The sequence below is a fragment of the Coccidioides immitis genome (genome assembly GCF_000149335.2).
Source record: "Coccidioides immitis RS genomic scaffold supercont3.3, whole genome shotgun sequence".
NCBI lineage: Eukaryota > Fungi > Ascomycota > Eurotiomycetes > Onygenales > Onygenaceae > Coccidioides > Coccidioides immitis.
In genome coordinates, this window is record NW_004504308.1 from 508895 (window position 1) to 535181 (window position 26287).

The following is a 26287-nucleotide window of genomic DNA, read 5'->3' on the forward strand; positions in this document are numbered from 1 at the left end:
ATACATTTGCTTTAGGGAGATTCCTTAGTTAAAATTATACAATGGTTCGCGTAGAGATACCGTCTGCTTAGCCTTTTAAATCGGAGATCTTTTTTAGAGAGAAACCTACGGAGCAGACTGTAAAATTTCTGCCCGATCAAGTTGAGCATTGGTCACATGTCACCCCACCAGCCTGCCTCAAGATACCCACCAAGTTCCCCTCAAAACCTTTTGGCTTTGGCCAGCAGTCCCATATAAAGCGCGGTAGTTAGTAAATATCTCTTGCCATCAGATCTATATTTCAGATCGTCCAGGCGACTTTTTTTCATTATCAGTCTACCACTATCCTCCAAGTGAGTTTGAATATCATGTCACCGTATTATTTTTCTCACCAGTTAATACGGCAGATTAGCCAGCGATATCTGTGCTGCAAAGTATCGTCTACAATAGCGATTAGAAAATGCCGGAGGAGGTCGGTTTACGTCTCATGTTTATAATACGAGCTGACTGGTGGGTTAGATGCCAGTTGGGACCCTAGCGCTGGCGGGAAAAGAGGAGTATATAAACATCAAGCTATTCCCGGGCGTGGACTATGACAGGAAAATAATCGGAAGGGGGGAATCAATTATGGTCTATGACCCGAACGCAGACATGAAAACTCCTCCATATTGGGAACACGACGATCCTTCCAAGGAAGAGACAGGACGTGTCCCCGCTGGGTATAGGGTTCGTGTGATAGGAGCGACGGTCAGGTTTACACGCGAATAGCTGCTAGCTCCTCGATCAACTCAACCCCGTTTTCGTGACCGACTGACAGCGTGATCGAAATATCCTGGCTTCGATTCTTGGGAACTAGGGCGTTTAGACAATCGGTTGTGTCAGCTCCCCCGACAGTGCGTTCCCAGTTCCACTGATAGCTGCTTTGGATTGCTTCGAGGAGCCGCTCACTCAAAAGTGGAAGCTTATTGATTGGTACTCCTGAACATCTATAGTCAATTTCTACCGTATATTGTTAGCCTTCGTCTTATATTAAAATATAGTTAAGCGCTGCTTACGCCTTCCATATTGTATCGCCAGCACATTCTTAGCAGTTAGAATGTTTGTGTGCGCCTCGTTGATACCTTAACTTCGTTAACTTTTGATGACATCAAATGGGATGTCAAGCGCACCTTGCTCCTGCGTTTTGGTACCAGTCCCTTCCACCTGTGGAGCTCCTAAACATATGTAACCCTCACTGGCACGTCTTCGTCGGGGGTTATTAATTTCGATACATCCACAACAAACGTATGAAAGGCTCCACATGTAGTTAACGGTTCGTCCTTTGCCATAGACCGCAAGGATTCTAGTAGCTGAGATGAAATTCGTATCATTCGCTCCGTCTCCAGCTCCTCAACGAGAAAATAGAAAGTAGAGTCAGTCATCCCAGCAGATGATTTCCACGTTGAGGGGGGGATCGTCATTGCCCACATCAGAATAAGGTGAGTATTTTGTTTACGAAGTGTCTCGCATCTCGTCCTAGTCTGTTTCTTTCTTGCTTGGACATGAGCAGAATCTAGATTGGATGGTGTTGGACCCGTGAAAATGAGAGCAAGATTCCTTCTAAGAAGCGTCAGTATTGGTGATGTTATTGACACGTAAATCTTTGCGGATCGAACTTGATTAGCAAGCCCGATTTCTTTGTCAGTTGGACTGAGCAGCTCTCCAATCCTAATATCGATGATTGCTAGGGCTGCTCTCAGTCTCGCGCTCAGTCCCTGGAAATGGTCTCGCTGATTGCTTGTGGGCCGAATCGTCTTGTTGGAAAGTCTTGTGCCCATCAGTTCTATCCGGGACACCAGAGTCTCAAGTTGCGATAAAACTAGACCAACAGACATGGTGAAGCAAAGTCTGACAAGTCAAGGATTATTGTCGAGTTGTGCCAAAAGGAAAAGTCGCGAGAAATAGGGGCATATATGGCTTGGACAGGACACGTCATCTGCGCTCTTGGGTATTGAACCCCACCTTGCAGACAGGGTTGAGCTTTTACACATTGCTTCAAGTTTGACTTAACAGGCACTCCTATGAGGCTAAATGACACTCTGACAAGTCTACCGGTATTAAAGCCTTGTTATAGTGACTAGCCTAAAAGCGGTATAGCGCAGAGTCCTATCTTTGATTGTACGAAGCGCGTCCAGAGGCTTCATGTCAGACACAACTAAAAGATCGAGACCATGTATCCTGTGCATTATCTCCTGCACCTCAAGTGGGAGAGAGATGATGGTCGCTTCCGGTACGCGTGGTCCAAGCGACAACGGCCGCAAAAGACCGGAATAACGTCTGAAAGAATCGCATATAAGGCGGCATGATCCCCAGAACTGCTGGAGGGCCATAACCAGACATTCATGATTCTGTGATTGTAAAATCCCTTATCAAATCTAACTTCCCAGCATCAGCAGTTGAATATCACAATGTCCGGAGCATTGAAGCCCAATGGCAAGGCTCCCGCTTTACCCACCTCTCCTGCTCCAATCCCCACTCCGGCCTTTACTGAGCCCAGGGACCCTCTGACGGAAGCATTAGCTGCTTCTGCCTCAACCACAGGCCCGACAGAAGCAAAAGAAGACAAGTCGCAAAAGCAAAAGATCCGAGGGTCAAAGATGGAGTACAAGACAGTGAATGAAATGTAAGTTGAGCATTCTCGGGGAAAGTCAAGCTGACTGTTTCAAGCTGGAACAAAAAGAAACATGATTATGAGGTTGTGGAAGATTTTGGAGCTTCCTCAGATTCAAACGATAAATACGATGAGTATCTTTTCGTGAATCGACGTAGACACGGTATGTGGTAAAGAAATTGACCAAAGAAAAGATTCTAACCTTATCAAGACCCAGAGACTAGGGATTTTAAGACCTATCTTGACTTCAAGTCACCCGAGCTGGTCAACGTGCTTCGGCATGTGTTGTTGAATGTGAATGCTGTCAGCTTACGGGAAGACAAGCCATCTGTAAGATGCTTCTCTGCAGCTGAGAGAGCGATCTGACATCACTAGGTGTCGCCAAACATCCTCTTCCGGTTTCTACCAGAACTTGAGGATTACTATAAGGACCTTGATCCGCAATCAGTTGCATGTGAACATCTATATCTGCTTCTTGACTTTCTGAACAAACACTTTGCTCCATTGAAAGATCGATTAAATCCTCTCGTGGATCATCAAGAGATCACTTTTGAGCTTCTCTGGGCCCTGTTCAAGCCAAATGAGCTGATCTTTATGATCGATCCCTATGCAGAGCAGCCACGGTGCTTTGTGTACGACTCTGGTGAGGTGATAAATACTCCCCGTGGGATTTGCTTTGAAATTGAATGTCGGTCGTTGGATTACGATGGAAGAGCATTTGGCGAGACGACGGCAGTACTGCATATCTCTAAGTTTCGATCCGCGAGGAAGATATCTGAACTGGGTGTGTTTCCGCTACAATACCACAACAGCAAAGACAAAATCAAGTCTGAACTCGTTGGGCGAGGTCGCAAGTTTGTTAATCTCATGGGCGTCACTTACTGTGAATATAACGGCCTTGCGCATATCAAGACGAAGAAAAGTTCCATTAAATTTCAGGTGACGGGCCGTATAATGGTTGATCCCTCAGCCTTCAAGGAAAAGAACCCCAACTACGGAATTTCACGCGTCAAGGAAAAGTCGACGGTTAACGTTTTTCTGTTTTCTGATAATGCATATGAGAAAGAGAAGGACCAGAAGACGGTGAAACCTCGAAACTTCGATACTGAGAACATGACAGATAGAGAGTATATTCTTTGCAGCCCGACAGTTCTAGGCTTCAGCCTCAACAAAAAGACATGGGGTCAGTATGGATAATTCTCCAAATATTTAAATTAGGCTGACGATGAGCTACAGCGGAGTTCGCGGTTTCGGGTATACAGCCCATTAACGGGAATAAGCTATCGGCATTCGATCACTTAGAGATTCCCGAAATCAAGAAAAACATGATTCAGACGATGGTGGAGAGCCACAAGCCTGGATCAGAGCAGTCGTTCTTTGATGACATTATTGTTGGGAAGGGGAGAGGCCTTGTATTCCTGCTCTAGTAAGCTGCAGAATACTCACACCTATATAATCTATTTGAGGGTACATCTGACTTGGAGTTTTTTTCTGTTCCAGCGGGCCTCCTGGAGCTGGCAAAACATTGACCGCAGAGAGTACTGCGGATTTTCTGGGGCGACCACTCTACACGGTTTGTCTTTCCAGCCCTGATGTACAGCCTCATTCTAACAAAAACAGACCTGCGCTGGTGATTTTGGAATCCAAGCAGAAAATCTAGAGGAACATCTGTCTCGCGTCCTTGACCTTGTCCGTCGCTGGAACGCAATATTGCTTCTGGATGAGGCTGATGTCTTCTTGAGCGATCGTAGCCTCAATGGTCTGCATCACAACGCCCTCGTCTCCATATTTCTCCGTTCACTTGAGTATTTTGAAGGGATTATGTTTTTGACCACCAACCGTCACACCACACTTGATCCAGCAATGCAAAGCCGGATCCACGTTGGTATCAAATATGAACCACTAAGTAGGGAAGCGAAAACACGGGTGTGGAGAAAACAGTTAGAGAATGCTGGCGCAATGATCTCAGAAAAGGAGCTAGAGTTATTGTTGGGGAAAAGTTCAAATGGGCGACAGGTAAGTTATCAGGTATCTGCATCATCTTGGTCACCACAGCTGACTAGGGCAATCTAGATCAAAAATATCGCTCGGGCTGCATTTGCCTTGGCCAAAGGAGGAACGGTTGGTTTTGAGCATATCAAAGTAGCTTTGACCTGTGCCGACGAATTTGAACGGGACTTCCTTGGCCCAGGAGCTGTTGACAATATGACATCATACACATAATGACTGTTAATCTGTCATATTACGACGGTACAATGTCTGCGGCGTGTTTTTAACAATCTCATTTTCAGTCCTGTAATCACACAACAAATTGCGAATTTTACATGCTACTTTCCCCTTGATAAGATGCTAGTGAACCCGGAATAGATTCCTATCTCTATGGGAGACTACTTTTCCCGCGAATAGATCGCCCACACCCCATAGTACCAACGCGAAAAGACGCCGCAGCAGAGATGTACTAAAACTATTCTATAGAAGGTCTCCGAACCAGGCTGATGAAAGTATTTCAAGCACCAGGGGCCTAAATTAGGAAGGGATAGAAACATTGCAGAACAGTGGCTGATGTGCTCAGGGATTCAAGCTTCTTGGAGCTGGGGCCCAGAACCCTCCCTTTTCCATTCCTGGCTGGAACTCCAGCTCTTGGAAAGCAATTCGCTCCTTATCTTGGACGGCATAGCTGTGAACCTGGTCGCGAACGGTAGGGTTTGCGGAAACTACAGTCAAGGGTAAGAATATGCTCGTCTTTGTCACAAGGCCACTTACCGGCCGTGAGGATTTTCCTTGGCCACCGTTCTAGCTCTCTTGTTAAGATCTGGCGAACATCCATCTCTCCATAGCATATATCACAACGCGGCTCAGAGCTCAGAGCCTGGCCACTGTCGATAGGGCGGTTCGTAATATAGACAGAATAGTGAAGAATCTACCTAAGTGTCAGTGAAGAAAAGGAGAAACAAGGAGGAAGGCCAGGGTAGTCACAAGAGTCTTCCTGTCCTCTGCAAACAGCAGAGTCATCTTGTCAGATATCCAGTCCTTGTGAGCTAGCATCCGTCAATCGCTGTCTGTCTATCCTAGGAGATGGTGCTTACCAGGCTCGCTAACCTCCCACACCAGAGTAATCCGATGTTTGCGGATTCCTCCGCCGCGCTCGTTTACAGCGCTTTCCTCCGCTATATAGCGGCGGAGCAGTTGCTGCACATACGGAAGCTGACCGGAAATGCCAATATCGGTTGCGAAGAATATGACTGCATCATACAGCTGCATCTCATCCCAGATGTCTCGGCATCGCAGGCCGCCATAGGGCCCATCCATAATCAGCCGAAGGTGTCGGTGCGGAGTGAGGAATAGAGCTTGTGTAAAACCGGTTCTAACCTTGACGAGGACCGTGACTGTCGCTACCTTCCCGTCAGGCGCGTCCTCGGTCCAAATGAAGTAGAACGGATGGCGCTGCAGACAGGACCAGAAACTCACACCTGGAACCGTTAGATAGCAGTACTGGCCAGGGTACATTCTCCACGGCCGCGGCGGGCAGAAGGTCAGCTCGACTGCACGCTCTCTCTTAAGGATGTCAGTCACAGGGAATGGCCTCTGCCGAAAGACATTCTCAAATAAAAGCCATGTCACATGGAGCAGAGATGTCAAGGATAAGATACCCCCAGCCAGGAGAAGGCAGATTGCGTTGATGCCACGAGGATGTTTGAGGTGCGACCACAGCAAGACCAGGATGATGACGCCCATCAGAAAGTGAACGGTAATCAAGAAGTCGTACGAGCGCGAGCGAATCCACGGCAGCACAACTATGAACATCACTGCTACTGCCGCGGCTGCCACGGAGCCGTAGCGCAAAGCCCGGTCGTGCCAGGGAAACCCAGTGTGCCAAGAAGCAGCAACCGCGTGAAGGGCCGACTGCACGACTGCCATCAGTCCCACTGCCTGATGTACCAGCCGGTAAGTCTGTAGGGATATACCGAAAATATCGGCCATGAAGCTGAACTGGTGCGTAAGGCACAAGGGTACAAAATGAATGACAGCAATCGAGCCCGCTCGGTTGCCGGCGTCTCGGAGACTCTTAATACCCAGGGTGTTGCAAGCCAGTGTAACTGCGAAGTGCAAAGTATGCAAGAAAACTCTCATCGACGTGAGGGGGCCAAAGGGGCCCAAACGGCGAATGAGGTAAGGCTGGGGCCTCCAGTGCAAGCAAAGACGGACCAGATGTTCATTGAAAATCTTGGAGAGACAATAATAAAAGCGCCGGTGAAGGAACACTGTTGCAATCAACCCGGCTGCAACATACGCGTAGATCTGTAGGAAATTCATCATGCAGGCTATGGTAGTCCTTACATTGCCATGTTGGGGCAGCAGAACATCTTTGGTATAAGAAGAGTACCAGAAACCATGGATTGCGGATCATGGTCTATGCCATAGGGTGATGAAGGCCATGGTTCCAATAAGTGACTCTAGTGCCAGGGAGTGAGCATCGAAGCGCCGACGGATATTTTCAACAAAGACCAGCAATATCTAAAAATATCTTCTATGGCCACCATGCTGATTAAGTATAATAAGGAATGGAATGTGCCCATTTTATGACAGCGGTTCATTGCAACACACAGAGACACAATGGCTCGCTCAAGCATACGTCGGCAGAGAAAGGTTGATAGGCGACGATTCCGAAACAAAGATCCCAAAAAGAAAGAAAAGGCAGACAGGGAGAGATACCGACGGCAGAAAGAAAGCCTCTTCATCCGAGCAAACCAATTGTTTTTGGATGGGACCGAGATCGGGCACAATCGCTATGTCTACGTGTGCATCAAGGACTGCAAAGGCACGGGGCCGGGAAAATACCATACATATAGCTCCCACTGGACGAGCTCATGGCCGCCGCACAGGCAGGATGTGGTAGGATAATTGATCATCATGCTGATGAGTTTAAAGCTCACACTTTTTGACAGGAGCAGCATTTCCCACTGACCCAGTTCTACTCGCCTGAGGACTTTGAGAGTGATGAGCCAAACGAAAAGGCTGGGAAGAGCCCAGAACCAAATCAGCATCTGAGGCCTCGACAAAAGCGGTTCAAGATCTCCACCCCACCATCACTCGACCTCAACGCAATCATTGATGAGTCATCGAGCTGTGGCGCCTAAGCGAATGGACGAAACCGCACTGGTGATTCAGGCTAGAGTCTAAACATTAACCCTTTTTCCTGTTGAGTTTTCTTTTGGTGTCATTAAATGTACGGAGTATATAAATGAGAATTCCACTGTGTAGCCACTCCTTCCTTCCTCCAATCAAGGTTTGACCAGTATGAAAAGTCATGTGACTGGGCTACCCCCGACGTAAATCGAATCCAGCGCCTTTTTCCACTAGGCCTACTCCATACAGAGTAAGGTAGTTCACCACTAAGCGAGCCACACCACTAAACGAGCCAAATCTTCCACCACCAAAATTCCTCCAACGTTCAACATTCAATATGCGACAACATGGTCAACAACGCCTCAATTAGGCTTGCAATTGAAGATCTTGAATCGCAAGAGACCCCAAATTACACTGCAACCGCGAGAAAGTACTCAGTTAACCGAGAGACCCTGCGCCGACGGCATAAAGGCTTGCAACTTGCTCAGGATGAAGCAGCCTCCCGATATAAGAAAAAGCTCTCTGATATACAGGAGGCAGAGCTCCTGAATTATATAAACAAGCTCTCTAGCCGCGGCCTTGCCATTACACCTCAGATCCTACGAAATATCGTACAAGAGATGACAGGAGAGGATGTTGGGATCAACTGGGTTAATCGATTTCGCGAGCGGCATAATGACAAGATCAAATGCATTTATCTCAAAGCAATTGATCAAAATAGGCAGGTAGCAGATAACTATCAGTGCTTTAAGCACTTCTATATGCTTGTAATTTGATGATTTATTTGATTACTTGCAATTGCAGTTGTTGATGCTGGCTAACTATTTGACTACTACTTATGGAGTAGTTGGAGCAGAAAATTGATCAATATAATCTTGAGCCCTCAAACATCTACAACTTTGATGAAAAAGGATTCCTCCTAGGCTCCTGCCATGCCTCAAAGCGATTAGTCTCTATTGAAGCCCTACAAGCTGGAAAGAATGCCACCACCCAGGATGGTAGTCGGGAATTCCTCTCATTGCTCTGCTCAGTCTCTGCTGAAGGAATTGCACTACCTCCAGCTCTTATTTACCAGGGCGAATCGCGAGATCTCCAGGATACATGGCTAGATGATTATGATGGAAGCGAATGGGCCTACTTTGCAGCTTCAACAAATGGTTGGAGCAATGATGAATATGGACTGGAGTGGTTGAAACGGGTTTTCAATCAGCATACTAAGGAACAAGCTGGCCGAGGAAGACATCTGCTTCTACTAGATGGCCATTCCTCCCATATAAATATGAAATTTATCGAATACGCTGACCGTGAAAAGATCCTCCTTATGATCCTCCCGCCGCATTCAACCCACCGTTTGCAACCTCTTGATGTTGGAATCTTTGGGCCGCTGGGCAAGGCATATTCCAATGAGCTGGAAGCACTACTACATCAAGGAATGGGCTATATTCGAATGACAAAAAGGGATTTCTGGAGACTATTCAATGTGGCTTGGAAGAAGGCTTTGACAGTTGAAAATATACTTGCTGGCTTTGCAAAGACTGGGATTAATCCTCTGGATCCTCAACGTCAACTACACCGATTTGAAACTGCTCAAGCCTCTACACTGCCAGTTAAACCTCCTATTCCTAGCAATATGCACCAGCTCCGACAAGAGATCAAGGGTATACGTCTCCGGCACAGCCTAAATTCACAGAGCATTGGACGGGTTATCCAAGCCAGTGAGCAGTTTGCTCTTCGTAATGAACTGCTGGAACATGAGAATCAGCAGCTAAGATCAACTCTAGTGATGGAGAAGCAACGCCGCAAGCGAGGCAAGCCCCTAGGCCTACTCAATAGGGATAATCCTAGTCAAGCGCAGTTCTGGTCTCCAACAAAAGTTCTTAAGGCACGCGAGCGCCTGGATGAAATAGAGGCTGAAAAAGCTGATAAAATTGCTCAAACACAAGAGGCAAAACTTCAACAGGAGCTTCAAAAGGAGCAGGCTGCTAGGGATGTTGAAAAAAGGCGGATTGAACGGGAGGATGCCCGTAAAAAGGCCCGGGAGCAACAAGAGGCCGAAAAAATCAAACATGCTAGACAAAGAGAGGCACAACGTGTTGCTCGTGAGGAGAAGAAGGCTTTACAACTAGCAGAGAAGGAAAAACGGGCGGTTGAACATGCTAATAAACGCCGGCAGTCAGGGCTTCAAGCGCCGGCTTCAAAGCGCCGTCGGAAGGACTCCCCTACTAAAGAGCCTCATCGCGGAGAGCCTATACAACCTTCCAAAAGGGGAAGTAAGAGCTCTACAAGCATCCCTAGCAAGGCATTAGGCTCCCTAGCCGAGAAATCTACTGTTGACATTCCTTTGAATTCTTTCCTATCTACCCCCCGAATCTCTCGCTCTGGCCGTAATATTAGGCCGTCCACCCGTTTATTTTCCTAACTATACTAATTTCTATGCTTTAAAGAATACATTTATTTAATATTTAATAGCTATTTAATAATAAAGATCTGGTTGTTGAGATATTTAATAAATTCGTTGCGTGGAGCATTTGGCGAAATTTGGCTCGTTTAGTGGTGTGGCTCGTTTAGTGGTGAACTACCTTATTAGATGTAAGACTCTCATTGTCACCAAAATAGCGCTAGAAACTCCCTGGCCAATCAAGGTTACCCCTTCCAAGCCAGCAAGCCCGTTTGATCGAACATCTCAGAAAGCTCAACATTTTACTCCTAGCTAATAGCCTAGTGAATCAAACATAACAAAATTTATTACCATTGAACAATGGAGTACTCATAACCAGTCCCAAGTTCGAAACCAATTGATATGCTTAATTGATGCTGCGGTTGACCAGCAACGCTTCAAGTCTCAAAGTAGCTGATAAAACGTAACAGCTAGACCAAGCAAAATTTGGAGAGGGAAGGAAATAAGCAGAACTTTCTCAGTACCAGATGTGAAGGGCAGTGAGGGGATAGATCGGGGCATTGAGAAGGCAGACGCAGTTGCAGTTGGCCAAGGTCCGGTTCCACTACTGACGGCCATTGAGCGATGCCAGCTCCCTGAAAGAGCCCAGGTGGGAGAACAGTGACAGGTGGCTGGGAGAGGTGGCGGCCCTGTCGTCGCCCCAACAGTTGCCGCAGTAATCCATGATGTGGTTGACCGTGTGATGACAGTGGTGACCACCTTTTGCTCTCCCTTAGCATTGATTAAGAATTCCCCCATGTGATCTCCAGGATTAAGAGCAAACACCATCCCAGCATGGCAGTGGGATGTGGGATCGATCTGCCGGCAAAAGAACCAGCGGGGTTCTAGCGAATTGACCACGAATGAAATCATCAACCCCGAACGATTTGATGGATTGAATTGATGAAAGCCAGAGTCAAATTGCTGCAGTGGTTTGCAGGGATTGTCCAGGCTTGACTCTGTCAAAGTGTGGTTCAACCCGTGAAACTTGAAGATCACGAGATCTCCAATGTTGGCATTTAGGCGATTGGGTTCAAATCCAAAAGTCTTGTAGCCGCCGACGTACACCTCATGTGTATTTGGCTGGTTCTGCTTGAGCGTATCAATAGAAACGGATTGGCCAACGCTAGTTAAGTCCACTAAGCTTAGTTGACGAACCCTATTGCGACTGTGACTTGACTTACTTCACCTCTACAGCATGGCTGCAGATTATACTGCATAGGAGTGAAATAATAACAGGAACCAACATGGTCATACAGCTTAACCTGGAAGAACTAGGAGAATTGGTGCACCTCACTCTATCAATCCTCATCTATCGCTATTTAAATTCGATGCCCGGCTGGCAGCATGACCCTAAATCATGGCCATCGAACCATGACCTCGGGTTCATGGTCTACCATGATATACCAACATGGCATTGTGGTCTACCGCGTTTGCTACAAATAACGCCCCGAAGCCCATCTTCTGGAAGGATTTAAACATTTGCATCAACCTAAGTTAATCCTGATATTCTTTTGAAAGTTTGGTGGCTTATTCCTGCGTTTTTTTTTTCGCTGGTCGAAACTCCTCTGCACTCAAGTCACTCATACCTAGCAAAATGGCAAAAGGAAAAGGAAAAGGAAAAGGAAAAGGAAAAGGGAAAGGGAAAGGAAAAGGAAAACAACCAGCGACGGAAACTATGTCCATCTCATCATCATCTGAACTTAGCGATTACGAGGAGGTTTACGATCCCAAAATCGAGGATGAAATTCATGCCGCATATCAACGGATTCAAGGCCAAAGTTCCAGCGACCCCCTTGCCTTGGGTTTGCCTGGTGCATCTCATGGCGGAACTTCTAGCACTCCCAAAACGAATCTGGGTCAAGTTCCACTCACTAACAGGTTCAACGCCTTGAGAAATTCACCCAGTATCTCTCAGAGCCAAAGCCCTAGCGCTGATACAGGCCAAAGTTCCAGCGACCCCCTTGGAGACAGTGTCGGATCTCATGGCAGAACTTCTAGCACTCCCAAAACGAATCTGGGTCAAGTTCCACTCACTAACAGGTTCAACGCCTTGAGAAATTCACTCAGTATATCTCAGAGCCAAAGCCCTAGCGCTGATACAGGCCAAAGTTCCAGCAATCCCCTTGGAGACAATGTCAGCCACAATGCCTTGGGTTTGCCTGGCGCATCTCAAGGCAAAAGTTCTAGCAGCTCTTCATTCGATGATTTAATTGCCTCTGCGGAGCAGCAACGTCTTTATCTGAAGCAAGCCCTGACTTTTTCATATGTGGACAAGATTACCATTGCAAACTACATCATTGAAATACCAGCAAGTTCTTACCTTGACCTGCTTGGACTAGAACCGGGAGCAACCGCGAGCGACATTGCAATTGCTATAAGCTTGCTTCAAAATCTGCTTAATTTAGACTGGTTTTGGTTTCCAGCACATCAAGAACAGCAGCAAAGTGCTCTAGCAAGTGGGTGCTGGATCTTTTGAGAGTTATATCATTTGTACTAACAAGATTGATAGGGCTGAGGGAAGCCGAGAAATTCATTATACAGGATTTTCCTGACATATGGGAGGCTCTGACAAGGGTCAACGTTGGGCGTCTCAGAGAGCCATTAGCACAATATCATCGAGACGCACATGCTCAAGCCACAAATTTTGTTCAAAAGTTCTTTCAATGTGTGTCTGAAGACAACATGGACGGCGCCATGGAAGCTACACAACAGTTAAATTACATCAACCAGGGCCTTGAGGCAAAGAATAAGGCGAGGCATCTTGCAGCTGATTTGGGCAAAATTCCCTATGATATCTTGCAGGAAGCGTGGGTTAAGGGAGTTCCTCCTAGCTCCCTGAAAATCATAGTTGAAGCCTTACAAGTGCCCTCCGGTTGGGCTGAGAAACCACCGACTGCCGAAGGCGAATATGCCGAAGACGAAAACAACTATTGGAAGCCACTATGGATGAAACTTACCCCTTACTTGAAAGCATACTGGGATTCTCTGTTTCATAGTGAGGAACAGAAGCACCAAGCTTATTCAAACTTGACAGAAGAGTGGCAAAAGCTTCAGGAGACAATTAAGCATATGAACCGGGAAAATTTACACCCTTTGTGCCTGCATCATTTTGATCCACGACCTCTCACGGAGCTATATAATATGATTCATCGCAGTGCTCAAGATGGAGATCAACAAGGATACTTCCAGAATTTATCCGTTCTTTTAAATTGGCTTGAGCTTGTTGGGATACCAGAATGGCTGGTGTCTGCCAATCCGGCGCAGAATCCACCACAGAACAATAATCAGAACAACAATCCACTGCAGAACAACAATCCACTGCAGAACAACAATCCACTGCAGAACAACAATCCACTGCAGAACAACAATCCACTGCAGAACAACAATCCACTGCAGAACAACAATCAGGAAAACAATCCGCTACAGAACAGCAATCAGAACAACAATCCACCACAAAGCAACAATCCACCACAGAACAGCAATCCACCACAGAACAATAATCAGAACAACAATCCACTGCAGAACAACAATCAGGAAAACAATCCGCTACAGAACAGCAATCAGAACAACAATCCACCACAAAGCAACAATCCACCACAGAACAGCAATCCACCACAGAACAATAGTCAGAACAACAATCCACTGCAGAACAACAATCAGGAAAACAATCCGCTACAGAACAGCAATCAGAACAACAATCCACCACAGAACAGCAATCCACTGCAGAACAACAATTCACCACAGAACAATGCATCTAATGCTGACCGGGGGCGATCTCCCACCCCTGGGCAGTGCCCCATATGTCAAGAGAATATTGGAGAGAGTCGTTCTGTTTGTCGGTGCTGTCGGGCTGGCTTTCACACAAGTTGCTTGAATACCTGGGCCAACCAGATAGGCAATATGTCAAGACTCGGTCTCCATGGATTAGCATGCCCACACTGGTATGTTCCCCTGATGCATAGTGGAGAGATAAAATCTAACCAATATCAGTCGTCAGACACAAGGTTATGATACCCATGTTCCGGCGCAACACTCACGTACGCAAGCCATCGCTCTCCCGCGGCGCAGGGTCAATCGGAGGATTTCACCTGGCTACACAGCCGATGGAAGGAGGATTGTATGTCTTCAAAAGTTTGGAGACAACGGCCGTGTTGTCGCTGAACACGCCAACGGTAGTCTTTCCCTTCTTACCCAAGGAGAGGCGGGAGGCCGGGCTGTCGTAGACGCAGCAAATGAAGAGGGGGTCCCCCATGTCAAAACCGACGGGTGGAAGGCACTGCGTCATAATCTCAGAGATGCTGGAGACTATGGGATAAACTTTGTTGCGGTCGGTACCTGGGACCCAACTAAACAACGGTTACCATTTGTGATTTGCGGCTTTTACCACCATATCGGGGGTGTTTATACGGAAGTTGCTGGTTCTCGTTCGAATATTCTACAGACGCTTGGTTCTCGAGAGGGAGAGAAGATGATCGCCGAAGCAATGGCTCCTGGCTCAGGCGCAACAACCACTGAACAGGCATTGCAAGCACTGTTTGGTGTTTCGTATGAAGACAGACTGAGGGCTCGCATGGTAGCATCCCAGGAGAGAGCCCAGCGAATTGGACAAGATTTAACCCGAAGACAGAGGAATTAGATTGAAGGGCTATCCATGTTTTGATATCATTCACTCTCCCTCAAATTAAGGCATTTTCCTGTGCATCGCGCTGCTCTTGGTTCGAGATATATCACCGGTACAGCCTTCAGAATGGGTAGAATAGTGGTACAATTAAAAGAGCCCCATGCATCTCCTAACTTGATCCTAACCACCAATGTGTCAGGAAACACCAATTACCACATAGATTGGCTGTATAACAGTGGTAGAATCATAGGAATACTGCAGGCTACCAAGGTCATAGTGAGGAGGAGAGGAACATAACCAAGATCCTATGTCATCTGACTGGCACGTGACAAGGCCCGGCGCCATTTCACCCTTGTGCCTCGTGATTATTTTTGATAAAAAGAACACGGCAAACAAGATTGGAAGAACAGTACAAATTGTGCTTGATTTTACTTTGATCCCTTGTCCACTTGTATAGAGAAAAACAAATTTTGTTTTGCCGTGTTACACATGAGTTCAACTCAAGTGATATAAACTACTGCCTCTCCTAGTTTCCATCATCTCATCAAAGTCTATGCTGAGCTCGCTAAAGACAAGTCCGAAAGTTTTGACTGGGCTCAATCCAGGATATTGCCGAGATCCAAGCATTTCCAGTGGTGGGACAAAGTGCTTTAAACGTAAGGCCTCCTCATATTGTACAATTAACGGATTTCTAATGGCTGGTTTCAGGTGCACGAGCTCCCTCATACATTTTGTCTGCACGGGAGACGCCCGGCCACCTGCAACAGCAGTCTTTGCAGCATGATAAGTAAACAGCTGGACTTGTAGCTGGAGTTTCGAGAGCTTTCCTGGCGAGTGACTGCAGCACCCGAAGATCTCTTGTTAGCAGCCTCGCAGGGTTTGTTTGCTATATGGCCTTTCCTCCAGGTAGCTTTCTAACCACAACAGCAGATGTGTTGCTTCCTATTCTGCCTATTCTTCCATCTTTCCGGATTCTTAGCCAACCGGCTCCAAGTCTTACTAAATTTACACTATGAAGTGCAAAGCCGGGGGATTTCGACAGCTCTTCCGCAGCCAGCCGTCCGTCGATGGAGATCTTAATATGATACGTTGGCCGCGCTATGGTAGGGGCTGGCAAAGGAGGGGGAAAGTCAGGTGGTTGGACCCTCAAGTATGGCTATAAATACGGGCGACAGCCCACTTGGACTTTGCTTTCCATTTCTCTTTCTTTTGCATTCGCGGACTGTGAGACACACTATCACAATTCGGCCATGGCAATCACACGAAGCAAACAGCACGAAAATGGAAGGCGCCTACGTTCAGGGAAGGTTGCTGTTGGCAAACCTCATCATGCCTCTATTCCCAATCGCACGCGCAAGCCTCACCAGTTCCCCACTTCACCCAACTGCTCACCTGCAGCAAAACAAGTCCGCTCTATGTTTTCAAGTCGTGCAAAATCTACTTCTAAAGAAAATCCAAGTCTAAATGGTGATGGTAGGTCATCGTTGCATGTCATTTCCATCGCACTAACACGTCACAGGTGAACCCACACCCACTGCGGAGGAAACCTGCAAATTTCTGTCAAAAACCCAGCTGAAATCTAGTGGTGAGCATTAGTACGATCCTCTGTTGTGCAATGTACGCACATTGCATCTGAATGCGAGCTGACAACGCAAAGCTGGGATGTTAACAAATCTTGAAAATCAGCGCACTGTATCTGGGGATAAGTTTTCTTGCCTCAGGGGAGGCTGTGGGCGAATCTCAGTTGGTATGCAATCTATAGTTCCTAATGAGGGTAAGTTGCTGTTCTCTCATGATGATCTTACTAATGTAGTCCAGGTGACATCGCACCTGTTGCAGAAGAAACCCCACTCTGTAGGGGAGCTCTCTCTTATGAACCACAAGCCGACAAAGTCCTGGCTGGCCAGATACTCCTTGATGATGGACAAATTGAGGATATAGATTACAACATCAACGCACGCTGGATGAACAACTTGTGGACAGCAGATCTTCCACCCATTAAGGAACGGTTCTGCTCACAGCACAAAGAGTATGAGTATCTGTGCTCTATTTCAGAGAATTGTTGGGTGCACCCTATGCAGTTTGATGACCCTGAGGAAGCAGAGTCAACACTTGATAAAATGTTGGGCAAAGCAAGTGATTCATCCTCAGTTAATGACTGTTCTGACAGCCTTTTAAAGCATGTCAGTTCGGTGTTCCGGAAAGGCTCCAATGAATTTGGACCCTGGTATTTTGTTGGGGTTGGGAAATACTGGTTTAAACAAAGTTCTTTCGATAATCCACAGAGATTATATTGCTAATATAGTTACTATCCCCTTTTGAGAAACAATCAACAAGCTTTTTGTTTGAACTAAACACATTCTTCTCTCAGGCCAAGTAACATGCGGGGAGTATTGCCATGGATTAAACTCATGGTGTCTCCCAAATGTTATATATCTTGGATTGCTGCACAATCCAGCTGACGGTTGTAGGAGTAACCATGGACAGCCACAGTCCCTATGTTCGAATGCTACTGGATCTAGACCAGATATTCTGGAGATATGGTCTATTCGCACAGATATTTAATTTTATACTTCTAATTGGCTACCTTGTCATTCCTGGGTCCTTCAAGTCACTTCCCATCTCTCAAGCACTGCAGGCTTACTTGAAAGCCTCAGGAGAGTCACTTCAAGACCTCCACATTGTCCAGAATCCACCTTTTTTGGCTGCAGCATGCTTGTTGTTTATTACTGGCTGGTCTGGAATCTCTTGGCTGGCCTGGAAGCAGAGGGGAAACTTTCTTTGGTTGATTAGCCAGTTGTTCATGTCAGTACGAGTCGTCACCGAGTCTCTCAAGCGTGCTAACAGCTATCCCCAGCCCGGGGTTTTTGAACGCATCAGCAGGTTTAACAGCTACAATAATCAACATTTACACTGCCCGTGCGGGGCACTGGTCTGCTACAGCAATTGTAGCGGTTGTTCTGACGGGATCTTCTACCATCATTTGTGGTGGACTTTTTTTCGTGTATAAGTTCTATAAACTGCAGAGATTGAAGGAGCAGCATGTTTGCCTGTCAATTCTATAACCTAAGCATTGGAAGCCTAGCATTCACGCATGGTATTTTGGGCGCACAGTTCGGGGAGTTACATGGCTAGATATCATTATAATTCAACCTCACATTCGTGCCGCTGCAACTCCCAACTACCATCCTTAAAAACCGGCAAATATGAAGTAAAGTCGGAAAGTTGAGGCGAGATGATATCCTGGCAAAATGGTTGTGTTCGGATATGCCCCATTGCAACTAACTCCCCCGCGCGAAGAGCATCTGGGAGATGAGTCTTCGGTATTATGGAAAGACAAGATCTTACCGAAGCAAACCAAGTCATCTCCTGATCCAGAAGTGGCCCTACTGTCAGGTTAATAGTCTCGGTACTCTGGTGCATTATGCATTGGGCTTGGAGTGTTGTGAGATCGAGAATGCACCCATATTGTCTTGGGTCTTGCCTTTGGAATGCCGTTACAAATCCATTTAGATTTGAAGCATTGAGTTGAACAGCGCATTTGTAAGAGGACTGTTCAATGATAGCTGGTGTAGAAGCTTGTGTGCTTCCTGCCATTGCGCTGGGACTGAGTTGGAGTACAGCGGTTGTTTCTGAGATTGGATTCTGCTGAGGGGTGGGGTGAGCATTCTCTGTGCTAGCCAGCTGTAATCTTTCTGTTCTGGCGTGCAAGCTGGGTGCATCCAGCAAGATTCCAGTGTCCTGTGTGTTAGGCAGCTGTAAGCTTTCTGTCCTGGCGTGCAAGCTCGAGGGGGCATCCAGCAAGATTCCAGTGTCCTGTGTGTTAGGCAGCTGTAATCTTTCTGTTCTGGCGTGCAAGCTGGGTGCATCCAGCAAGATTCCAGTGTCCTGTGTGTTAGGCAGCTGTAAGCTTTCTGTCCTGGCATGCAAGCTCGAGGGGGCATCCGGCAAGATTCCAGTGTCCTGTGTGTTAGGCAGCTGTAAGCTTTCTGTCCTGGCATGCAAGCTCGAGGGGGCATCCGGCAAGATTCCAGTGTCCTGTGTGTTAGGCAGCTGTAATCTTTCTGTTCTGGCGTGCAAGCTGGGTGCATCCAGCAAGATTCCAGTGTCCTGTGTGTTAGGCAGCTGTAATCTTTCTGTCCTGGCGTGCAAGCTCGAGGGGGCATCCGGCAAGATTCCAGTCTCTGTCTGTGGGCCCAAAGGCAGCAGCGGTGCTGTGGTTGTACCTTCCATCCCTGCGTCTTCTGGCCGGGTTTCTCTTGTTCTAGGGACCAAGCTTGATAAGGAACTACCCACAGATGGCTGTTCACCACTACTTGTCTGGGGATTCCTGGGAATCCGCAAGTTGAAATGAGGCTGTGCGTGGCTTGTCATGTACTCCTCCTCAAAAGGAGGGAAGAAGGCGATAAACATGTCTCTTTTTACTGCAAAAGATGTAAGGTCGTCCTGTGGTTCGTCTCTAGGAGTAGAATATATATTGTCAAGGAATAAATACTCCTTATCCATAAAAAAGGAGGTCCCATCCGTCATTCCACACCGAGAAGACAAGCGCCAATCGGCATGATGATTATTGGTCAGAGACGGGGCAGGGTATTGGCCGCGGTTATCTCCACCCCAATTGATTGGGACCAGATGCGCACCATGGTCAATGCGTGGGACACTGAACCCGACAGTGCTGACCACCTCTCTGAACCGGGTCCAGAGAACACTGGCTTCCGGTTGCTGCATGTGCATAGGGACCTTGTGCATTTTCAAGGGTTTAAAGTTTGGGACTAACCCAAAAAATTCACGCATTGAGGCGAGGAATACCTGCCGGTAGGCGGACCAAAATCCATAGCCTGGAGCTTGTCGGCGCTCAGATCGGTAACCCACTGTAGTCTGGATTGGAAAACTGTCGCCGGCTGGGGGAGAATATCGCCGCTTCATACCATGCTTCACCGTGCCTTTCCATTTTGGCGACAGTAACCTCCTCACCAGTTTCACCATGGGCTCTAGGTATTTACAGTCTTCATGGAAAGTGCGAAGTGATGGAATGATGCACCTAATACTTTTGACTCTCTCGCGGAGTATTTCATATTCAGGTGTAGAAATGACGTCTGGAAATACGAGACCCTCATCGAAAACCATATCAATGTGGTTAGCGTCTGCTCTTGACCAGAATGGAGAACGCCCCTCGAGTTGCGTAACAGTCTGGGCGTCCAGTATCTCTGGCCTGCCATTTGTGATTATGGTCATCACAGCTTTGATGTGCTTGAGATAGTTCGCTAACTCCTACAAGGTCAGTGAGCCTATGGGGTCAATAAGCGGCGGGTGAGCTACCTACTTCCGGAACACGCATTGGGAGCAGCCGATGCAGGTTAAGGTAGGTTGACCACAGCCCTGGGAAGAATTTTAGCTCTTCCAAAGCCTCGCGAAGAGGGCGATCAATAGCGCTCTTCTGCAGTTGCTTAAGATCTCGCTGGAAGCCTTCCGTGCCTCGAGTTTTCCATTCTCCAACTGCGTTAGGGTTCGGCATGTGGCTATAATGCAGTATGTTTCGATATATTTCCCCGCTGGTCAATTCCTCTGATACATCGTGGAATTCTCGAAGACTTCTTTGCGTTTCGTTGGAGAGGCGTGTCGAATCATAGAATTTAATTATCCACCATCTGTCATCGGGCTCTAGCCACTCAGCTGCCGCAGCGGCGCGTATGCGCCCTTGTAGGCACAGAACAGTCCACTCAGGCCGTAATTCGAGGAAGGGAAAAGTACCAGGCTGCAGGCTCTCAAGAGAATTGTAGTTCAAAATTTGCCGGAGTGTATCAGGTGATATGACAGCTTCAATCCAGTAGTCGGGATTGAGTCGACGACACCGGTCCCTTTTGAATCGGGCCAGCAGGCGCTTCACCTGCTTCTTTCCTGCATCGCTTGCGACGCTGCGGGTTCCAATCCCATCATTCTCCTCGAACCTCAGGTGCTCAAGGCTGATCCTGGCGATTCCCAATAAACTTCCTTCTTTCTCCCTTGCAAGTTGAAGCTCGGGCCCTTCAAGAATATCAGTCCTGTTTGCCATGTCAGGCATGCTTCAACTCTGAATGATCAGCTCGATGGCAAGCGCAAAGAGGGTGTTAAGTCATTTACCCAGAGTCACGATCACAAAAATGTGGTCTTCAGGGCAAGAATCGTGGCCCTCCTGCTAGCACCAAATCCTGCTGAGTGATTCCTGTCTGTAACAATTACTATCTAGTTCGAAGAGTGATTCAAAGCGGGAACTTTGACTTACTATGAATAATTTTTACGGTAGACTTAGACTCGCGTCTCAGTTACTCAATCCTTAGTATATATATAGTGTATCTAAGAGCTACTTGCTTAGCTGTAATCCTAAGAATAAGAGTCTGCAATCCATCCTGAATTCACATATTTGCCCGAGATCACAATGAAGTCTCCTCGTTAGGTTAGAACTTTGACTTTCTTCAATGTCGTCTCGCGAGCCAAGCGAATATACGGCACGAGGCACTTAGGACCGGGAGAGCGTTGGATGAAATCGTGCTACCATGATTAGCCTTTGTAGCCTAAACTTAGCAATGCTAAGACTTACTTGAAGCAGCGCTGCAGCGGACTTTGTCTGGGTCTGCATTTGGAAATCTCGGAGAACAGAATCCCATTCCTCAGACACCAGGACCTCACCCTGGTTTAGAGCTGTCCTTGGTTCCAAACATTCAGTGATCATAAGACCGAGCGCACATAAATCCCTTTGGGCTGCCCCAATACCAAGCCTCCCCAGCATGCTCCCTCCAATACCTGCTACTTCTGGGTAAGTGAAAGTACAGAATATGCCCACTGTTCTCTTACCAATCTTGACAGCTGCAGTTCCTGCTGACAGTAAAATATTCTCTGCTTTCAGGGTTCCATGTGCGAACTTGTGCTCACTGTGGATGTAGTGCAGCCCCTTAAGAATCTCTTTGCAGAACGCCGCAACCTCATAATGTTGGAGGCGCCCGCGTGGCGATCCGAATATCTGCGCGAGGGACACGTCCATTACCTCAGAGAAAAGGAAAATGGTACTATTCTGGTAAATGGCTTCATGTAGGCTGACAATATTTTCATGACATGCTGATGTGAGCCTTGACAGCCATGCTTCATTATGCACTTTGACAACATCGACGATTCTTTCAGTAAAGTTGCCATCTTTGGAATGCACCAGTGTACCAGGGACAAAGTCCTCTACTTCAAGGAATTTTTCATACCGCTCCCAAGGATTTCCAATCTTAGTCTTTATGGCTATCGCCATATTCTGTGACATGAAGCTTGGTTGTCTGTTCACACCGATCATGCGACGAAGCTTCGGCCTTTCGTTCAAGGACATTCCAGGTGATTCTCGTTTAAGCCCAACAGGCTTAGAAGCTAGGTATCTTTCTGAAGTCGATTGCTGATTTTCCATATTGGATGCAGGTTCAGGTTCAAAACAGAGAGTCTTTCATGGGTCTGTTTTATTCTATTCTTATATGTTGTTGCTTCCTATCAATATTCGTGGCCCATATGAGAGAAATTCATGGTCAATTTTTATGCTACATTCCCCCTTCCCCCCATCCCCCCAAACTTCTTTTCACTAACTCAGAGCGGCAGAGCGGCCCTCAAACTTGTAGGAATAAGCAGTGTAGAAAATTATGAAAATGCGGAAGTCTGTCCCGCGGTGCCCGTGAGCTAATATGATGACTAATCTTATACGTAATACCCTGTGTTCAATGCCCTTATGCCTAAACAATAATGTTCATTGATTGATGGTAGCTATATGCTAATATTCACCTAGCCCTTAAATATCTTCAACTTAATTTGCTGACCTTGTGGTTCTTGGAAACCCCTCAACCGGCTGCGAATAGACGTTGACTCTTTGCTGAAGCTCTGAAATGAGGTCATCCTGCTGTTGGTAGTATGCAGCGTACTTCTCTTCCATCTTGTTTTGAACGTCCAGGATAATGTCACCAAGTTGGCGCGACTTGTCATCCAGGTGCAAGGTGTTGTTCTCCTCGAGGCGCTTGACATCTACGAGGCTATCAACCCAATGGCACCATCTAACTGCATGTGCCAAATCAGCTGCAGTGGCTTGATGTGCCTCCCTTTCTGCACCAAGTTGTTGTCGGAGAAGGGTTTGCTCAGCTGTAGCGGCTCTGTGCGCCCCTTGTTCTATACTGAGCTGTTGTCGAAGAATAGCTTGCGCAGCTTCTGCTTGAAGGAGACCATGATGTAATTGTGCATTGGCCTCCGCAGCGTCCTGATGGAATTTTCTCTCTGATTCCAGTTCGTTTCGTGTGATAGCATGGGCATTGCACTCTTGTTGCAGCCGTTCTCGATAGCGTCGTTCATTTGCCTTGTGAATTTCGATCAAAGATTCCGGATGAACATGGCTCCTGGACTGTTTCAAGGCACTGTTATTGTATCTCTTCCGCGCGGAGCCTGCGACATGATGGAGCTCTACTACTTGACTTGGGAGAAGCGGCAATGGCACTGGGGTTGAGGGGCGGGAAGCCTTTCCGGAGGTTGGTTGTGACATCTGACTGGCTTTCATCAGTATCATATTGTCCAAACCCCAGGTCAGAAAATACCTTGGTTGGCTAAGCAACTATGGTCTCTTCAATCGGGCAGGTGTTGATATCGGATCTCTCATTGATTCAGAAGTTAAGCTGGGACTTGGAAGAACATTGAAACTGCTGCAATATTTAAAGCTTGAGATTACATCCATGATTGGAATCAGCGTGCACCCGCTAGCCTCAAATCATGGTGTTCATGTTCGCACCATCGTGGCAAGGCGCTGTTGCATCGCGTCGGGGTGCTTTTGGCACATCTGTCTGAACCATTAAACTCTAAAATTCCAATTGCATTTTGTCTACCAATGATATGAAAGGAAGGCCCTCATTGGTGAATCACATGACTAGGCCCTCATGCGGGAGTGTTGTCAATCCTACCATGGAAGGCCAACCAAACCTTCATGTAAGCGCCCACGCGATCTGCGCGGAAACTTTCAGATTTCCTTTTGAGATTAAAGCACCCCATTCGTGACTGTATGGAGTTAGACAAGGTACATCAGCAGCACCGCTGGGGGCCGGGGGGTTATCTTCATGAGCCAGCACAGGGTCAGCATGAGGGGTAGAGAGGATAATCTTTACTTGTCCAATTAAACAGGCAGACAGTATCATGTTTGGCTAGCACCGGATACAAGAGAGGCTGAATAGAAAGGTAACAGTCCTGTTACCAGATCTCTGGGAGCTGCAAGACTCCCTTATGACGCGTTCCCATCATGATTATTTAGCATCCTCTTAAATTCGACAACATCTTCGCATCAGGAAGCAAGGAAAAAAGCATTCTCTTCTTTATCCTAAACATTGCACAGTTACAGATTGAGATAAAATGGGTGGCTTTGAATGGACTGATGATGAGGTCATTGTGGCGGTCTATTTTGCATCTAGGGGAGTCTATCAAAGAGTGATTGCGGATTTGCTGTCGAGACGCGGTTTCTGTCGAACTCCGAACAGTGTGAACAACAAGCTAGTCAAACTAAAAGAAAAATGTCCGGAATTGGGCTCTTCCCGCCACTGGAATCATCTGGCTGTTGACTCCTGGCTTCATGGGCTGCTGGAAACTTCACTTGTGAAGGCAGACATTCTTGAAGTGACTGAGGAGGATTTGAGAATTATAAATCAGGTAAACTGCCACTGTGCTCTCCTTATCAATGAGAAGCTCACCACAACAGGCTCAAACAGGGCTACACCTTTCTCCTCTCCAAGGGAGGAGAACTGAAGGACAAATTTTTACACCTCAAGGTCAAGAGGAAGGTATGTATAGAGAAAAACAAACAGCAGCGGCTGTACTAACCAAGTGTAGTGGACAGCGCCTATTTTACCTTCAGCGAAAATCCGGGTCAACCTGTCTTCAATGTGGCGGATATGGGGTACAATTGGACGGGCTTAGATAATCAATAACCCAACCAGGCTAGTTAGTTAACGTAATCCACCCCCGAGCGGCTCACACCTCTCAACTCTTTCTTATATCTTAACAAGTCTATGTCTGATCATTATAAAATGGAGAAGATACTATACAGATATAATAAACTTTGTAAATTATAAGAATTATCTAAATATAATAATTTATTTCTTAAGTTATAGTATTTTATTATCTTTTTACTAGCATGTATCAAATTATCTTCACAAATAATAGACTGTTTATTAAGTGTCTATATACTCTACATCTAAATTCTAAAGTCTATATTCAACAATGTTGTTGAGATATAAGAGAGCAAAAAGTTGAGATTTGTATGTGTATTTTGGTGAGCCGCTCGGTGGTGTGAGCCGCTCGGGGGGTGGATCACGTTAGATACAATATTACACCCGTCGATATGGCATGCCCCAAAGCGTCCTGCATCCCCAGTCCATTCCATGATAATTTCTCCTATTCATGGCATGCCCCAATGCATCCTCCATCCCCAGTCCATTCCATGATAATTTCTCCTATTCATGGCATGCCCCAATGCATCCTCCATCCTCAGTCCATTCCATGATAATTTCTCCTATTCATGGCATGCCCCAATGCATCATCCATCCCCAGTCCATTCCATGATAATTTCTCCTATTCATGGCATGCCCCAATGCGTCCTGCTTCCCCAGTCCATTCCATCGTAATTTCTCCTCATGCCTCATATTCCACTCAATCTTGTACATTCTTTGGTGGCCTGCCCTGAGGCATTCTTTCTCCCTGACCCATTCCACCATAATCTGTCTACATTCATGGCCTGCCTCAAGGCATTCTTCCTCCCTGGTCCAGTCCACCATAATCTGCCAGAATCTCTGCATTCATGGCCTGCCCTGAGGCATTCTTTCTCCCTGACCCATTCCACCATAATCTGTCTACATTCATGGCCTGCCTCAAGGCATTCTTCCTCCCTGGTCCAGTCCACCATAATCTGCCAGAATCTCTGCATTCATGGCCTGCATTGAGGTATTCTTCCTCCCTGGTCCAGTCCACCATAATCTGCCAGAATCTCTGCATTCATGGCCTGCATTGAGGTATTCTTCCTCCCTGGTCCAGTCCACCATAATCTGCCAGAATCTCTGCATTCATGGCCTGCCCTGAGGCATTCTTCCTCCCCGACCCATTCCACCATAATCTGTCTACATTCATGGCCTGCCTCAAGGCATTCTTCCTCCCTGGTCCAGTCCACCATAATCTGCCAGAATCTCTGCATTCATGGCCTGCATTGAGGCATTCTTCCTCCCTGGTCCAGTCCACCATAATCTGTCAGAATGGCCTGCTTTGGAGGCATTCTTCGTTATTTCTTGGGAAGTCCATCCAAGGCCATGAATTCCCAATCATGGCCCGCGCAGGGTTATATAAGGATGTTGGGGGCGCCTAAAACAAATCTACCCAAGGAAAGCAATGGCGCGATGCAACCATATTGCACTGCTTGAGCTAGTTGAGGGGGGCGCTGGGCCCCACATAT

At 46.9% G+C, this 26287-nt stretch overlaps 11 protein-coding genes across 11 annotated transcripts; 6 read left to right on the forward strand and 5 right to left on the reverse strand.

Moving 5' to 3' along the window:
* Positions 1-488: 488 nt before the first annotated feature.
* CIMG_08740 (uncharacterized protein) lies at positions 489-1998 on the reverse strand. Its single transcript, XM_001241576.2, has 4 exons — positions 1215-1998; positions 1149-1155; positions 1035-1100; positions 489-978 (listed from the first exon to the last, which is right to left on the reverse strand). The coding sequence occupies exons 1-4, from the start codon at positions 1851-1853 to the stop codon at positions 734-736; spliced, it is 957 nt and encodes a 318-aa protein (XP_001241577.2). The 5' UTR covers positions 1854-1998; the 3' UTR covers positions 489-733.
* A 428-nt stretch (positions 1999-2426) lies between these two features.
* CIMG_08739 (uncharacterized protein) lies at positions 2427-4852 on the forward strand (the record flags this gene model as incomplete). The annotated part of the gene is made up of 8 exons (XM_001241575.2): positions 2427-2641; positions 2686-2792; positions 2841-2959; positions 3005-3812; positions 3866-4055; positions 4130-4202; positions 4250-4645; positions 4703-4852. 8 exons carry the CDS (start codon positions 2427-2429, stop codon positions 4850-4852), a joined length of 2058 nt encoding a protein of 685 aa, XP_001241576.2.
* Positions 4853-6319: 1467 nt separating this feature from the next.
* On the forward strand, positions 6320-6934 carry CIMG_08737 (uncharacterized protein; the record flags this gene model as incomplete). The annotated part of the gene is made up of 2 exons (XM_001241573.1): positions 6320-6574; positions 6632-6934. 2 exons carry the CDS (start codon positions 6320-6322, stop codon positions 6932-6934), a joined length of 558 nt encoding a protein of 185 aa, XP_001241574.1.
* Positions 6935-7243: 309 nt separating this feature from the next.
* CIMG_08736 (uncharacterized protein) lies at positions 7244-7767 on the forward strand (the record flags this gene model as incomplete). The annotated part of the gene is made up of 2 exons (XM_001241572.1): positions 7244-7522; positions 7576-7767. 2 exons carry the CDS (start codon positions 7244-7246, stop codon positions 7765-7767), a joined length of 471 nt encoding a protein of 156 aa, XP_001241573.1.
* A 2831-nt stretch (positions 7768-10598) lies between these two features.
* On the reverse strand, positions 10599-11442 carry CIMG_08734 (uncharacterized protein; the record flags this gene model as incomplete). Its single annotated transcript, XM_001241570.2, has 2 exons — positions 10599-11319; positions 11378-11442. The coding sequence occupies 2 exons, from the start codon at positions 11440-11442 to the stop codon at positions 10599-10601; spliced, it is 786 nt and encodes a 261-aa protein (XP_001241571.2).
* Positions 11443-15227: 3785 nt separating this feature from the next.
* CIMG_08732 (uncharacterized protein) lies at positions 15228-17117 on the forward strand (the record flags this gene model as incomplete). Its single annotated transcript, XM_001241568.2, has 6 exons — positions 15228-15473; positions 15526-15694; positions 15748-16284; positions 16337-16402; positions 16475-16564; positions 16636-17117. Exons 3-6 carry the CDS (start codon positions 15918-15920, stop codon positions 17115-17117), a joined length of 1005 nt encoding a protein of 334 aa, XP_001241569.2. The 5' UTR covers positions 15228-15473; positions 15526-15694; positions 15748-15917.
* Positions 17118-17958: 841 nt separating this feature from the next.
* CIMG_12218 (uncharacterized protein) lies at positions 17959-20878 on the reverse strand (the record flags this gene model as incomplete). The annotated part of the gene is made up of 2 exons (XM_012358599.1): positions 17959-20088; positions 20141-20878. 2 exons carry the CDS (start codon positions 20876-20878, stop codon positions 17959-17961), a joined length of 2868 nt encoding a protein of 955 aa, XP_012214022.1.
* Positions 20879-21246: 368 nt separating this feature from the next.
* CIMG_12217 (serine/threonine protein kinase) lies at positions 21247-22237 on the reverse strand (the record flags this gene model as incomplete). Its single annotated transcript, XM_012358598.1, has 2 exons — positions 21247-21345; positions 21395-22237. 2 exons carry the CDS (start codon positions 22235-22237, stop codon positions 21247-21249), a joined length of 942 nt encoding a protein of 313 aa, XP_012214021.1.
* Positions 22238-22516: 279 nt separating this feature from the next.
* On the reverse strand, positions 22517-23583 carry CIMG_08730 (uncharacterized protein). Its single transcript, XM_001241566.2, has 2 exons — positions 23400-23583; positions 22517-23347 (listed from the first exon to the last, which is right to left on the reverse strand). Exon 2 carries the CDS (start codon positions 23345-23347, stop codon positions 22625-22627), a length of 723 nt encoding a protein of 240 aa, XP_001241567.2. The 5' UTR covers positions 23400-23583; the 3' UTR covers positions 22517-22624.
* Positions 23584-24201: 618 nt separating this feature from the next.
* CIMG_08729 (uncharacterized protein) lies at positions 24202-24762 on the forward strand (the record flags this gene model as incomplete). Its single annotated transcript, XM_001241565.1, has 3 exons — positions 24202-24495; positions 24555-24626; positions 24676-24762. 3 exons carry the CDS (start codon positions 24202-24204, stop codon positions 24760-24762), a joined length of 453 nt encoding a protein of 150 aa, XP_001241566.1.
* An 880-nt stretch (positions 24763-25642) lies between these two features.
* CIMG_13172 (uncharacterized protein) lies at positions 25643-26200 on the forward strand (the record flags this gene model as incomplete). The annotated part of the gene is made up of 2 exons (XM_004444919.1): positions 25643-25785; positions 25894-26200. 2 exons carry the CDS (start codon positions 25643-25645, stop codon positions 26198-26200), a joined length of 450 nt encoding a protein of 149 aa, XP_004444976.1.
* Between the last annotated feature and the right edge of the window lie 87 nt (positions 26201-26287).